At 51.2% G+C, this 13,728-nt stretch overlaps 7 protein-coding genes across 7 annotated transcripts; 4 read left to right on the top strand and 3 right to left on the bottom strand.

Moving 5' to 3' along the window:
* Positions 1-124: 124 nt before the first annotated feature.
* Positions 125-923, top strand: BDW74DRAFT_162525 (DsbA family oxidoreductase; the record flags this gene model as incomplete). Its single annotated transcript, XM_073725971.1, has 2 exons — positions 125-186; positions 269-923. The coding sequence occupies exons 1-2, from the start codon at positions 142-144 to the stop codon at positions 920-922; spliced, it is 699 nt and encodes a 232-aa protein (XP_073578740.1). The 5' UTR covers positions 125-141.
* On the bottom strand, positions 924-4,209 carry BDW74DRAFT_162522 (6-phosphofructo-2-kinase PFK26). The gene is made up of 2 exons (XM_073725970.1): positions 3,388-4,209; positions 924-3,124 (listed from the first exon to the last, which is right to left on the bottom strand). The coding sequence occupies exons 1-2, from the start codon at positions 3,678-3,680 to the stop codon at positions 1,324-1,326; spliced, it is 2,094 nt and encodes a 697-aa protein (XP_073578739.1). The 5' UTR covers positions 3,681-4,209; the 3' UTR covers positions 924-1,323.
* Positions 4,210-4,961: 752 nt separating this feature from the next.
* On the bottom strand, positions 4,962-5,474 carry BDW74DRAFT_171096 (uncharacterized protein; the record flags this gene model as incomplete). Its single annotated transcript, XM_073727258.1, has 2 exons — positions 4,962-5,363; positions 5,466-5,474. 2 exons carry the CDS (start codon positions 5,472-5,474, stop codon positions 4,962-4,964), a joined length of 411 nt encoding a protein of 136 aa, XP_073578738.1.
* Positions 5,475-5,964: 490 nt separating this feature from the next.
* Positions 5,965-7,961, top strand: BDW74DRAFT_162519 (FMN-dependent alpha-hydroxy acid dehydrogenase). The gene is made up of 5 exons (XM_073725969.1): positions 5,965-6,291; positions 6,345-6,403; positions 6,469-7,657; positions 7,707-7,780; positions 7,831-7,961. Exons 1-5 carry the CDS (start codon positions 6,264-6,266, stop codon positions 7,915-7,917), a joined length of 1,437 nt encoding a protein of 478 aa, XP_073578737.1. The 5' UTR covers positions 5,965-6,263; the 3' UTR covers positions 7,918-7,961.
* A 186-nt stretch (positions 7,962-8,147) lies between these two features.
* Positions 8,148-11,174, top strand: BDW74DRAFT_104890 (putative C6 transcription factor). Its single transcript, XM_073721596.1, has 7 exons — positions 8,148-8,339; positions 8,398-8,809; positions 8,858-9,071; positions 9,121-9,152; positions 9,208-10,498; positions 10,548-10,717; positions 10,766-11,174. Exons 1-7 carry the CDS (start codon positions 8,245-8,247, stop codon positions 10,838-10,840), a joined length of 2,289 nt encoding a protein of 762 aa, XP_073578736.1. The 5' UTR covers positions 8,148-8,244; the 3' UTR covers positions 10,841-11,174.
* A 116-nt stretch (positions 11,175-11,290) lies between these two features.
* BDW74DRAFT_183148 (ubiquinone-binding COQ10-like protein) lies at positions 11,291-12,079 on the top strand (the record flags this gene model as incomplete). Its single annotated transcript, XM_073730444.1, has 1 exon — positions 11,291-12,079. The coding sequence occupies one exon, from the start codon at positions 11,291-11,293 to the stop codon at positions 12,077-12,079; it is 789 nt and encodes a 262-aa protein (XP_073578735.1).
* A 74-nt stretch (positions 12,080-12,153) lies between these two features.
* On the bottom strand, positions 12,154-13,509 carry sod4 (mitochondrial 37S ribosomal protein mS42). Its single transcript, XM_073725968.1, has 4 exons — positions 13,309-13,509; positions 13,060-13,243; positions 12,842-12,966; positions 12,154-12,788 (listed from the first exon to the last, which is right to left on the bottom strand). Exons 1-4 carry the CDS (start codon positions 13,441-13,443, stop codon positions 12,261-12,263), a joined length of 972 nt encoding a protein of 323 aa, XP_073578734.1. The 5' UTR covers positions 13,444-13,509; the 3' UTR covers positions 12,154-12,260.
* Between the last annotated feature and the right edge of the window lie 219 nt (positions 13,510-13,728).

The following is a 13,728-nucleotide window of genomic DNA, read 5'->3' as shown; positions in this document are numbered from 1 at the left end:
CAAATCCACCAGTAAAAAGCCTCCGAGAACCATCTCCGATTCGTGGAGCCCTACCGTACATCTATATAAGTCCCCCCATCCTAGCCTATGCACATGTTCAAACAATAGAGTCAAACTCTTACATTTTCATTCTAGTCCAAAATGACGAACTTTAACATTCAAATTATCTCCGACAGCATCTGCCCTGTATGTCATATTCCTAACCCAATCATACCCCAGCCTTATTCTCTCCATCAGAACCATGGATTAATCTAACTTCAACAACCAGTGGTGCTACGTCGGCTTCCGACGCCTCTCGCGCGCAATTAGCACGCACAAACTTACCAACCCACTGGACACATTCACCATCACTTGGTCCCCGTTCTATCTGAACGCCGCCTCGCCAGCCTACCCAGGCGTCGACAAGCGCGCGTTCTACGAGAGCAAGTTCGGCGCTGCGCGGACGGGCGCGATCTTCGAGCGTCTTGCTGCTGTTGGGGAGGGCGAGGGTATCAATTTCAGCTTTGGAGGGCGCACGGGAAGGACGCGCGACTCGCACCGTCTTATTTGGCTTGCTGGGTTAAAGGAGAAGGAGCTCCGTGAGAAGGGGACTGTGCCTGGTGGTGATGTGGTAGGCGGGCTGCAGACAAGAGTTGTTGAGGGGTTGTTCAGGGCTTACTTCGAGGAGGAGAAGAATATTACTGAGCGTGGGGTTTTGCTTGAGGCTGCTGTTGGGGCGGGGCTGGAGAAGGGCGAGGTAGAGGGGTTGTTTGACTCGGATGTTGGGGGGAAGGAGGTTGATAGTGAGGCTGAGGGTGCGAGGAGGCAGTTTGTTACGGGTGTGCCGTATTTCACGGTGCAGGGGCAGTATGCCATTGAGGGGGCGGATGAGCCAGACACCTTCCTGGAGGTATTTGGGAAGATTAAGGGAGCTGAGCAGTGAGTTCTGTATATTTTCATTTAATTGTATATAGCACCAAAGGCGAACCGATTCAGCGTTGCAACTAGTGTTGAAGACAAGCTAGCTATCCACTCGCAACAGGACAGAAGAAACAAGCCATGACACCATAACAGCCGACAAAGCTGTTCCAAGATGAGAAGCATAGCTGCAGACGCCGGAGGCCTGCGAACATCTAGAAATACAAACAAGAAAAGAAGCAAAACGCTGATGAGAACGATATTCGAACAAGCTATCCAGCGCCTGAGCAGTGAAGACACGACAAGAAGAGGAGAGGAAAAAATCGAACAATACCGCCATAAGTCATAAGCGTGTCGTGAAGAAAACAGATATGTCTCACAGATGCGGTGCGTGTAAGTCTAACAGCCGCTACCAATAGATAAGCTCTAAGGATGCGTTGCTTGTGAGAGTTGGAAATCGGGAATATAGTCAAAGGTGTCTCTCTCCGCACTATAGCGGTAAGCCTTGAACTCCACTCCATAAGGCTTAGGTTCCAGCATATACAACATCCCCAAAGGCACGTCTAGGTCAGCGACTTCGTCTCGTTTTAGACCGCGGAAGTAGGCCAAGAGAACTCGCGCCACGGATCGATGAGTGACAAGCAGCACATGGTCGGTCATTCGCTCCATCTCAATTATGACGGTTCGAAGTCTGTTGATGACGTCCAGATATCCCTCGCCACCAGGGCCGGGATAGCGGTAGTAAAGCTTGTTCTTCTTGCGGGTTGCGTACTCGTCGGGGAATTTCTCGCGGATTTGATCGTACGTCAAGCCTTCCATTTCCCCGGCGTAGAGCTCATCGAGCATCTTCATTTGCTTGACATCGTAGTCGTCTTCGTTGAAATGTTCGACGGTCTGGACGGTGCGTTGCATCATCGAGCTCCAAACACAGAAGTTTCGTGGTCGATCCCGAGGGATATACGAGGGGTTCGGGGGCGTACTGTCTCCGGCACGGGGTGGCATTTGTGACATCATGTCCTTCTGCCTCTGATTTAACTCCCACTCCTTTCTCTTTTCATTGATAAATCGCGTGAGTGCCTCGGCGTACCGATGGCCGTTCTCGCTGAGTTCGGAGTCACCACCAATACGCCCAGCCTGGTTGTCTTTGCTCTCGCCATGTCTTGTTATCCAAATCTGTCGAGGCGAGAGGTTGAAGTTGAGTAAGTAGTATACCACCTGTGAGGAAAGGAAACCGTGAGTTTGATGTGAGACAATTTTGCGACCGACGTCAATCATGCGGATGTACGGCATGTTCAACGACTCCTCATAGTCCCCAAGCGGGAAGTAGGACTTTTCGTACAGAGCGACACGCTTCTTGAAATCTTCAAGAGCCTTGCCAGGATCTTGATCTCTGTAGTCCGGTCCAGACAGCTTCAAGCGCATATTCGCTTCCAGAAGCACGGGATCCTCACAACTGCTCTCAAGGAACAAAACCCCAAGCTCTGGGCCAGCACGCTTGCGAACGTGGTCCATGATGGTTTTGCGGCGCTCGAGTGTACTGTTAGTCGCATCCAAGATACCCACACTGCCACCTTCTTCCAAAACGTAGTCCAACAGTTCGTCCAGTGTCTCCAATGCTACTTGCTCTCTCAGCTTCAGAGCCCTTTGGTTCTTGGGATCGAAGAAGCTTGCGGACTGGTCCATTGGTTCCGGAGACGCCTCGACAATCTTCTGCTGATCTTGAGGTGTGAGGTCGCTGGTAGGAACAACAGTTGAACCTTCCGCTTCTTTTCCATTGACGAGAATCTTGGTAGGAGGGACGACAGGAGGCGGCAAAGCGTTGAGTTCAGGAGGCGAATCATTCTGTGGCGCAGGAACCGTTTCATTCTGCGCAGAGGTCATCCCACCGACACTAACACTGAGACGCCGTACAGAGTCAACAAGTTCCTGCTGAACAGAACTATTCCTGTGAGGTGCAGCCGGCGACTTCCCCGCAGCCACACGGCGACGCTCTCCGACGTTGAAAATTTCGGTATCATGCTGAAGCCAGTTCAGGTAACGAGCGAGTTTCTTCGTGACATAGCTCTTGCCTCGGGCAGGGAGGCCGACCATGACAATGACCAGCTTGGCCCCGAGGTCCCGTTGAGCGATTCGTCCATCGGGCGAGACCTTAGATTTGGTAAGACCGGGAATATCAAGAGTAGTTGCACGGACACGGCTAGGTGTCGAAGCCTGACTTGTAGCGACGCTATCGACGATAAAATATGTCAGATAAAAATGCCTATACGATAAAAGGAAATGATAGCAAGGCAAGAGAGTAAAACTGCAAGGGATACGATAAGGTATATGCAATAGGGATCCACAAGTGCTGAAAATATCCCGACATACAATGGGCGTTGGGCACACAGGAATAGCACAAAGAGCGAGTCTAGACCGCGAACAAGCTCTGAAGACAAAAGCAAAACACTGCAGACAAACAGAAACCAGCCAACGATGTAGAGTATGACTTACAACTGTGGGGACGAAGGTGCGGTAGAAATCGGAGTGTCTGTTAGGGCGAATCCGACACCATCCCTGGATGGCCGTGAGTGCTTGTGGGAATCGGAATGCAGGTCATTCCCTAGCGCTCTTCCGGCAACAGTCTTCGGAGGGGGCATCAAATTGGCATCCTTATCGGATTTCGGCTTGCCGTTGGACGCAATTCCGTTCACGTTTTTGCTGGAGCTGGAATTGCGAGAATGGTCGGGGGAACTGGAAGCACTCGTCATGATCGCAGAGCGGGCAATGTCAGTATGTTGGGCCATTCCCCGCGAGTGGCGCAGGGATTTGCAGCCAATATGTGTGTAAGGTAGGACGAGTCACGACTGGAAAAAAGAAAAACGAATCCCGGCGGGGAGCAGAAGGCTTTAACGATGGGGCCAACTGCAGGATCAAAAGTGCCTGATAAGCTGGAGTGCACAGCTCAGAGGCAGTGAACGAAGGGAGGCAAGACTTTGCAGCCAGGAAGAGGGGAGCTCGTGGTGGCGGATGAGTCAACCGGATCAGAGAACCGTGAACACAACAGGCTCTTACTCCCAACGACTCTAACACCTGCGGGCAGAAGACAATATTATAGGTCCGGTATATAGCAGCAGGTGAGATTGCAGGGTATCAGTTGATGTCTCTTTGTGCTAAAGGTCGCTTTCACTGTTAATAAACGGCGGCTGAGCCGGATTAACTGACTGGACCGGCTGCGATGATGTCAAGCCTAAGCAATCGTGATGCGCTCGAGACGAGGGACTGCTTAAGTATTAGTATGCCAGGTCCACACCCCATACTCCGTATCCATCGCCTATCTTACTCCGTGCTATTTTATACTACCCCAACTTTGAGGATGTTCTGGGTTCTACTATGTACTGTAGATCACAAAAAGTAAATTGGCTTGGCTCTAGCCCCCTGATGGCCGCACAGCGGATACAGAATGCTTGGCCCAAGTAAGGGCGCACCGCGATAAGCTATTCTCTGCCCACAATCCAGTTCAACTACACCAGGAACCTGGTCTGCCAAGCCACGCTTGTACGCTGCCCTCCGTGGTTTCCATCAGTCCAATGCCAATTGGTCCACGTCCGCTAGTTGCTGAGCTGATGCGACATCGAAACATGTTCCGTATTGAGCATGAACCATATCGGCTGGTGAGGCGGTTGGGCTAAGCGAGACTCACGTCTTTGTAGCTCGAAAGCCGCTGCCTTATAGCCTACAGTGAGGCATTGTCATCCGAGCTACTCTGGTGTAACGCGTAGTCTATCCGCCAAGTTGTGTGGTTTCACTACCATCAGGATATGCTCCTGATTCTTGGCACCGGCCGCGTGGACAGTCTCATGATCTCCGCATCAAGCGTCACCATCGCCTTGTCCCGCTCCGAGCCTCCGACTTCTCAAGTATGACCGTTGTTGACGTGGGTAAGGGGCAACCATAGCTGTCGCATGCTGCGGGATGCTTGGCGCTTGGCAGTCATGCTCCTGCTGAGGACACATGCCGGCATCTAAACAAAGTTGCCGTGATGCTAGCGTACATTCCTCCAGCCATGCAATCTCTGGTAGAACGGCCTACCTGTCCAACCGAAGTGTCAAGGCGATGAGAGTGGCGTAGGCGGCGATACTCAAGGCAGTCAAGATAACCACAGCATTCCCGCTGGTCCTAAACTTGTGGCGATGAACTCCGTCATTGCCTACCTCGGAGAAGAACTGTCGATTGCCCTGCTGGCGTCGGAAAAGACCGATGATAAGTACCCCTGTACCGTAGACGGCGAATAATGCCCCAGTGCTGTAGAACTCGTTGGTGAAGATTTTGAGAACCACAAGGGCAAAGGAGAATTGAGAGAGCGCTGTTCGGATATAGGCGCCTTCGAAGGTCCGTTGTGCGGCCCGCACTTCGACGATCTCATCATTCGTCAACGCTACGGTACGGGCACGGTGCATCCGTAGGCGATATCGATCTGCCGCGCGACGCTGTCATCCTTAGCTTTATGTCTGGACTCCAAACAGTGACAGGATCGAGTTGCCAATGTACAGTACACGGGTAACACGACTGCTCTGGGTGGAGAAGCTTACCTCAAACATGGTGGGCTGGAAGTGCCTCAGTGCATTCAAGTATACAAGTCACAGAGAGTGTTGCCAGCAGCTGAAATAACAGTCGTTCAGGAATCCTTGACCTCACCATAGTCATCAGGGCGAGGGGATGTTGAAGTGGTCGCGCAGGAAGCAAGTTAGTTAGAGCTGCATGGCTCACGTGGACGACGAAAAAGCATTCTTAGCTAACTAAAGGACTCGAGCTAAGCAAAGATGGACAAGACACCACATCCACCTGTGACAGGCTGACAGCTAAAGGATTTACTTCTGAAGGCGTCAAATCCGTACTCAGTCATCACGCAGACTGAGTAGTGAAGAGCATACTCCGTCAAGGAAATAGAATCCCCATCCACCAAAGTTCTGACCTCATTGCGGAATTCCTCCTGACGAGCCACGTTTCTTATTGGGCCGGTAACTATATTCTTTCGAAGATCAGTTTTTCCACCAATCATGCTAAGCCATTATCAATTCCTCCCACCGTCGGCTATTGAAGTTGCCAGATATAGCAGCAATTGCCGCCCCCATCTTTGGTTGGGCTTCCCCACATCTTATCCAGACCACAGCAACCGTCGGACGTCGGAGATGGGTCCGACCTTGATGGGGGTGCTCGGGCGAAAAGACCCCGTGTTTGGCCGCGGAGCGAAACGAGGCCAGAGCTGATCGGACCAACTCCAACGACACGTCGGTTTGACTTTTCGTCTCTCCTACACAATCCTCTTCCCTATTCCTCTGCCTTGTCCGCCTTCTACCCAATCGCTGGAACGATCGTGGTTTGCAAAGATGAACAAGGTGTTTGACGCGGCCGAGGGTAGGTTCTGCAAAGACAATCTTCATGCCCGACGGTTGTTAACTCTACCATAGTCGCAAAGCATAATACTAAAGATAGTTGCTGGGTTATCTTGTATGGGAAAGTATACGATGTTCGTGTCTCATTGCATGCCGACTCTTCGAACAGTGCTAGATAGCTAACTATTTACTTGGACAGGTGACTGATTTCCTCTCGAAGCACCCTGGGGGCTCCAAGATCATTCTCAAGCTTTCGGGCCAAGATGCCACCGAGGAATACGACCCCATTCACCCGCCAGGAATTTTAGAGGAGAACCTCAAGCCAGAAGCTTTCTTAGGGACGGTGGATGCTGCGACTTTACCGAAACCAAAGGCTGATGCTACTCAGTCCCAGGAGGAGAGGAAGGAGGAGGATGTGCCCATGGAATCTCTTCTGAACATGGATGATCTCGAGCAATTGGCTACCAAGAAAGTCAGCAAAAAGGCGTGGGCTTACTACTATTCCGCATCCGACGACAAGATCACGAAACGCTTCAACACAGACGTCTACCGATCAATTACGCTTCGACCGCGGGTCTTCATTGACTGCTCAAAATGCGAATTGGACATATCAGCCCTTGGGTACAAGCTTGGCATACCAATCTTTGTTTCTCCCGCGGCAATGGCACGTCTTGGTAACCCGGCTGGTGAAGCGGGAATCGCAGAAGCCTGTCGCAACTTCGGTGCAATGCAAATCATCTCAAACAACGCCTCTATGACTCCGGAGCAGATCGTCGAGAATGCTGCTCCCAATCAGATCTTTGGATGGCAACTGTATGTGCAGACGGATCGTAAGAAGAGTGAGGTCCAGCTGGCGCGCATCAACAGACTCAAAGCGATCAAGTTTGTGGTGCTTACTCTCGATGCACCAGTTCCTGGTAAACGAGAAGACGATGAGCGGGGCAACGCTGCCGCCGGCGCTGGCCAAGGGGAAAGTGGCGTTGGGAGGCAGCTTTTCCAAGGGACAGATCCGACACTAACTTGGAGAGATACCCTACCTTGGTTACAGAAACACACCGACCTACCCATCATCCTCAAGGGTCTCCAGACGCACGAAGACGCATATATCGCATCACTCCACGGCCCGCAGATTAAGGGTATCATTCTTTCAAACCATGGTGGACGAGCACTTGATACTGCCCCCCCAGCGGTGCACACTTTGCTGGAGATCCGGAAATATTGTCCCGAGGTCTTCGACAAGCTCGAGGTATGGGTTGATGGTGGAATCCGACGTGGAACGGATGTAGTGAAAGCTCTTTGCCTTGGTGCGAGAGCTGTGGGAATTGGAAGACCCGCTCTATGGGGCCTGGGAGCTGGTGGCGTCGAGGGTGTCAAGCGCACGTTACAGAGTATGACTTATGCGTTTCGTGTAAAGGGAAAATTGCTGACCGTGCTTAGTTCTGGCTGATGAGACGGCCACAACCATGCGCTTACTTGGCTGCGAGCGCGTAGAACAATTGAGACCTCACCATGTAAGCATTCCCGGTTTCTAGCCGTCCTAAACTCACTAACCTTGTTGCAGGTCAACACTCGGGTTGTGGAACAGCAGATCTATGATGGGCCATCAGGACTAGATTACATTCGCTCAGCATACCGTGCGAAGCTCTAGATATATAGAAATGCACATGATAGCGTTCAAATATCAAGGTTGACCTGAAATCTATAAGACTTAGAAAAGTATATCTGTCAAAAATCTGGACGTTGTGATAAAGTTCCGGACCAGTACATACGGGGTTTAGCGACGGAGATAAAACAAGAAGTCCGACCTGACAGTGGCTGACGTCCAACACAACTTGACTTCATGACCGACACTGCTTTCTCATCGGAAATCTATCCCAGGTTCCAGATCGTACCTGGATGACCCGAGCTCCGGAGTTGCATCTGTTTTATTTGCGAAATCTTACAAGTATCTCGCGTCCCATGCAAGCACGCTGAGATGGCTGACCTGCAACCCACTGACACCGCTCACATGTCAAAGGACAGGAAGAGAACGAGAGTACAGCTATCTTGCACAGCATGTCGGAGCCGCAAGTGTGTTAATCACAGTCTGTCCCAAGTATCCAAATAAGAGTACTGATATGTGCTACAGATTGAAATGTTGTCGTACACACCCCTGCACCAATTGTTTGAAGAGAAGAGAAGGCAACTTATGTACCTTTGTTGGCCGCGGGCCTCGAGGGCGGTCATCACATGGCCGGGCTAGCCCGACGCATGTCCAAGACCGCTTACAGCATCTTGAGAACTTGATTATGTCTTTCGCACAGCAGAAGAAACAGGAAGAACCTCACAATCAAGAGAATTCTTCCTCGTATCCGTTACAAGCACCTGAGCTGTCGGCAAGAGGGCAGCAGATGGTGCTAACGCCCCCATCGCCGCCGAAACTTGAGGGAACATCACCTGAAAGGGAAGATTCTCCTACTGGAGGGGATGGAAAGCTGTTGGTAAAAGATACCGTGACCAACTATATCTACAGCGCACACTGGAAGGCCATTCTTGAAGAAGTAATTATCGGTTGAGCTTTCCGGTTATCTCCACTAACGCACTATCAGATAAACGAGTTCAAGCAGTCGATACAGGAAAACGACGATCTGTCGGATGATGAAGAATTTATCGATGAGGATAGTTCAAGTGGCAAAGAACCTACTATCTGGTTTGGAATAAGCAAGCCGACGAGCAAGGAGGAGCTACTATCTGATATGCCGGTTCGACAAGTCACAGACAGGTTGGTTTCCTATTATCTGATCTCCAAAGAACCAATTGTCAGTACGTATCGTCGGCTCTCTGTCCATCTGCGTACACTAAGCTCTTCCAGCGATTCTTCACATCCCGACATTTCAAAAAGAGGTATGTCCAACAGCGCGCCCTCATATATCTTGGGCAGACGGTTAATGCGCTATAGTACAACAAATTCTGGTCGAACCCACAAGATGTTTCACTCCCATGGCTGGGGATGCTGTATGCAATCATGACATTGAGTACTATGTTTTACCAACGGACGGGAGACCCAATACATGGTTTAGCCGGGGACTACAGCGAAATTGCCAGCATCTTCAGAAAGAGAAGTGCCCAATGCCTTGTCCAATCCAACTACATTGCTGCAGGGCGATATAAAGTTGAAGCACTATTTCTTTACACCATGAGCGAGTTCTACAAAAAGCATGATGTGGAAACAGGAGTCCCTTTCCTACTAGGGATAACAATCAAGTTGGCAATGCGGAGTGGTTACCACCGTGATCCATCGCAGTTTCCGGCTATATCCGCATTTGACGGTGAGATGCGAAGACGCACATGGGCATTTCTCTGTCAACTTGACGCCCTGCTTTCTTTTGAGGTCGGCGTTCCACGGACGTTACAAGACTGGCAGTTTGACACGGAACTGCCACGGAACCTGATGGATGAGGATTTCAACGAAAAGTCGCTGCAACTGCCTCCGTCTCGGCCCATGAACGAAATTACTACATCAACGTACGTCATTGCCAAGTCGCGCATAATGTTCGTCTTTGGTAAAATCCTGGATATGGCATTCTCGAGGAGACCTGTAACCTATGAGGAGACTTTGGAAGTTGACAGACAGTTGGAAGAAGCAAACAGCCTTAAGCCTCCAGCATACCACATTCGGCCAATGAATCAGTGCATTGCAGATTCTCCGGAGTTGATCTTCCAGCGGTTCACTCTTGCAAATGTATACCAAAAGGCTCGCTGCGTCCTTCATCGAAGGTATCTAGGAGAAGTGCATACGAACATGCGGTACGCATATTCGCGCGTGGTGTGCATTACAGCCGCGAAACAGATTCTTCGTGTCCATGCAGATTTGTACCGTGAGATTCAACCCGGGGGTCTCATGTACAGGAACAGACTATTTCCCAACTCTATCCAGTACACAGATTACTTGCTCGCGGCTATGATTCTCTGTATGGAACTATCTTATAGTCATGCTACCATGGCCAAGGCGATGAAAAACGACGACGTGACCGTCGTTACCAAAGACCGGGAGGAACTGATATCAACTCTTGAGAACTCCCATCAGATACTCCACGATTTACGCAAGCAGTCTGCCGACGCTCAAAAGGCACACGCAGCACTGACAATCATGCTCGGGAGGATCAAGCGCGGCCTGCATACCATACCACCACCAAGAACCAATGCACCAATTACAACGACAGCCCCTCAGCCTACCGAAGTGATCAATGGTGAGCCACTTTTCCTGAACATATGTATACTAAGCTAATCAAGCTGTAGAACCGCCGCCATACGATACTTGGCCCAGTCTAGATGCAGGAACATTGGAAAACCCGTTGTTCTCTGTATCTGCCAACATGGCGCCGGAGCCTATACCTACTATGGACACGCAATACGCATCGCTAGACGTAATAGGGGAGATGCTCGATACGCCTGCCAATATTGACTGGGTACGTTTATGCATGATCTGTGTTGATGGTATATTCTGACCGCTGTAGCAACTCTGGGACCAACATATTCAGAATCGACCGAACCATGTAATGAACGGCAATGAGTTGCGGTATGGGCATTGAAATCGGCACTCGTGCAGCCTCATAAAAAATTCTCTTCTTTACTGGCATTGGAGCTTGCTATCAGCTGAACATAACTTATACCCATCGTTAGGAGATATCAGCGACTATTTGCCTTAACCCCTACTCGGTAAAGAGTCTACGGAAGCAGTACGAGTAGAATGCGAACAACCGCAGAGATAAGTGTTTCCACAGTTTATGATAGCTTTATGCAAGTAGTCACAACCTCTCAAAACAAGGATGTTAATTTTGTACTAGCAACTAATAATAGTTCCTTATACTTCTCGTGCCCTGACCCGGAGGATATGCATCTGGACTTATGTACCGGCTTACTAAACATTCTAGAACAATTCCAGAACATCATCACCAAGATTCTTGATATGCTTCGCAACTAGCAAATGATAATGGACCAATAACCACAATTGAACCTCTCCTTCTCATACATTCCTCAATATGAACCGCCTCTTCGTACCGCGAGCCCTTTCCCACCTCCCGAGGCCCTCCACCCTTCGGCCGGAACTCGCACGATGCCGCATCATCCATAATACCTCTAGCGCGCAATCGCAATCGCAACAGCAACAACCTTGTTTTCTACGCAACCACTCGCCCCAATATCTTCCTCGGATCCAAAAGCGGACTTTTCTGTCTTCTTTCATTCCCACCCCGCCCCAGTCCTCCAGCAATGGCAGCGACAACGGCAACGACAAAACCCGCATCCTAAACGCCTCCCGAACACTCCCCTACAAGCCCGAACCCCTCTTCAACGTCATCTCCTCCGTTGAATCCTACGAGCAATTCCTGCCCTTCCTCACAGCCTCAACCGTTACAGCGCGCGACTCCGAAACAGGTCTGCCGAGCCAGGCATATCTGACAGTCGGATACGGACCCCTCAGCGAGACGTTCACGTCCAAGGTTGACTGTGACCGCGCGAAATGGGTTGTTGAGGCGAGGAGTGGGGAGCGATTCGTTCAGCAAGCGCCAGCGAAGAAAGATTCGTCAGGCTTAGGGGCGCTGGCGAGCCTTGCGGGGTTTCCCGGGGCGGATGAGGGGATCTTCGAGTATTTGAGTACGAGGTGGAAATTGGTTCCGGAGTCTGAGGCGAGCACGACGGTCAAGCTGGAGATTCGGTTTGAGTTCAAGAATCAGTTGTATGCGAGTATGATGGGTGCGGTGGAGGGGCAGATGGCAGGAATTATGATCGAGGCGTTTGAGAAGAGGATTCGGGAGGTGCATGGACGGTGACCCGAAGTATATGGCTTTGGGTCTGTATAGATGCGTGGTATAAATGTATCATATGTTAGACATCTAAGGCGAACTGGTTCGTTTTTCTCTCTCTTGTCTCTACGCGATATCGCTGTACATTAGATGAACAATGCTAACCAAGTATATAATACAATTTCTAGAAGTAACACCCACCCGGCGCTTACACCCCTTTCATGCTGTGGTTCTTGAAGCCCGTAGACCGGATATCGCTTACGCCAACGGCTTTGTAGTTATCAAAAACTACATCCCAGTTGATCCGGTCCCACCAGCGCTCCAGGTACCCCGCCTTGCCCCCGACACCGTAGTCCATCATCCAAGCGTGCTCCCACGTGTTGACACACAGGATAGGTTCAACGTCGACCGCGCCCGGGGCATGGTTCTTCTGGTTGACCGAGTGTTTGCCATAAGCGCCGGCGTGCTGGTTGCCGAGGGCGGCCTGGGGGGTGTGTGTGGCCATGTCGACGGCCTGGCGGCGGGCATGGGCGGCCGGGTAGGGGGTGCCGGCGTTGTAGGTGCAGAAGATGTGTAGCATGCCCTCGCGCTCGAGGTTCTTGGCGAGCCAGACGAAGCCCGGGCCGAACATGGCGTTTGCGGTCGCGAGGAAATCGAGCTTGAGGGATTCGACGGAGGAGCATGATTTGGTGATCTCTTCGGCGAACTTCGCAGGGATTTCGGTTTTCGTCGGAGACTAAAATGGTCCTGTTAGAGAGCTGCGATTGGCATGGGCGGGTTATTGCTCACAAGGCAGCTGAAGAAGAAGTGGTTGTTGTGGGCCATTGAGGCGTAGTTGAATACGGAGGCCATCTCCGGGCGACGGGAGTACTTGACCACCAAGTCGGCGGGACTCAGGTCCGCATCGACGGTGTCTGCAAAAGTTGTCAGATTCTATGCTGTCCAGTTTTCATCTTCTACCACGCCTGAGAACATTCCACCGTATCGGCTGTCCGAGGTGGCCTTACCCTGTGTCAACAAGTTCAGTTTGTCAATCATGAGACCCTGATATTGAGTCCAGGCGAAGTCGTATGCGTCTGAAGACATGAGGTCCGGGACACCACGTTCCCTGAAGTATGGGTCGTGTACTAAACTGGGTACATTGTGCAATGCTCGAGTCTGGAAGCGTGGGAGAGTGGCGGAGATGGGTTTCTAACGCGCAACATGTTAGCTACTTTGTGTTGTAGAAAGGCGCGGATTGAAGAGCGGCGGCTCACCTGAGAGAAAGCGGAGGCAGCCCGCAGCGAGGCCTGTGGCCGGAAGAGTCGATTGAGCATGGCGATAGGGTGTATGGAGAGAAAGCCGCAAGAAATCCGTCCGACAGTCCAGTTCGCAGCTTTCTCGACTGCCATCGGCAGAATTTCCTTGCGGGTTCCCAATTGGGTTTGGCGTGGCTGAGGTAACCGGGCGCCAGCGAGAGCCAATCAGCGGATCGAGATGGCCTCTGTTCCTGGCTGCTCTCCTGGGCTATTTATGTCTCTCAGCAACTCCATGCTTGCTTCCTCTCACTGCAACTCTGCAAGCAGTTCATCTCCCTACGCGCCTTGTTTGATCGGTCGCACCAGGACACTGTGTGGGCCCATGATAGCTCACCCCATAGCCCTATCTACCCGGCGCTTGTTCACTTGATGCCATTG

Source organism: Aspergillus multicolor (genome assembly GCF_047715735.1).
Source record: "Aspergillus multicolor strain CBS 133.54 unplaced genomic scaffold BDW74scaffold_42, whole genome shotgun sequence".
In the NCBI taxonomy this organism is placed as follows: Eukaryota; Fungi; Ascomycota; class Eurotiomycetes; order Eurotiales; family Aspergillaceae; genus Aspergillus; species Aspergillus multicolor.
The sequence above is the reverse complement of the archived record's forward strand: the minus strand, read 5'-3'. Positions and strand labels throughout refer to the sequence as shown.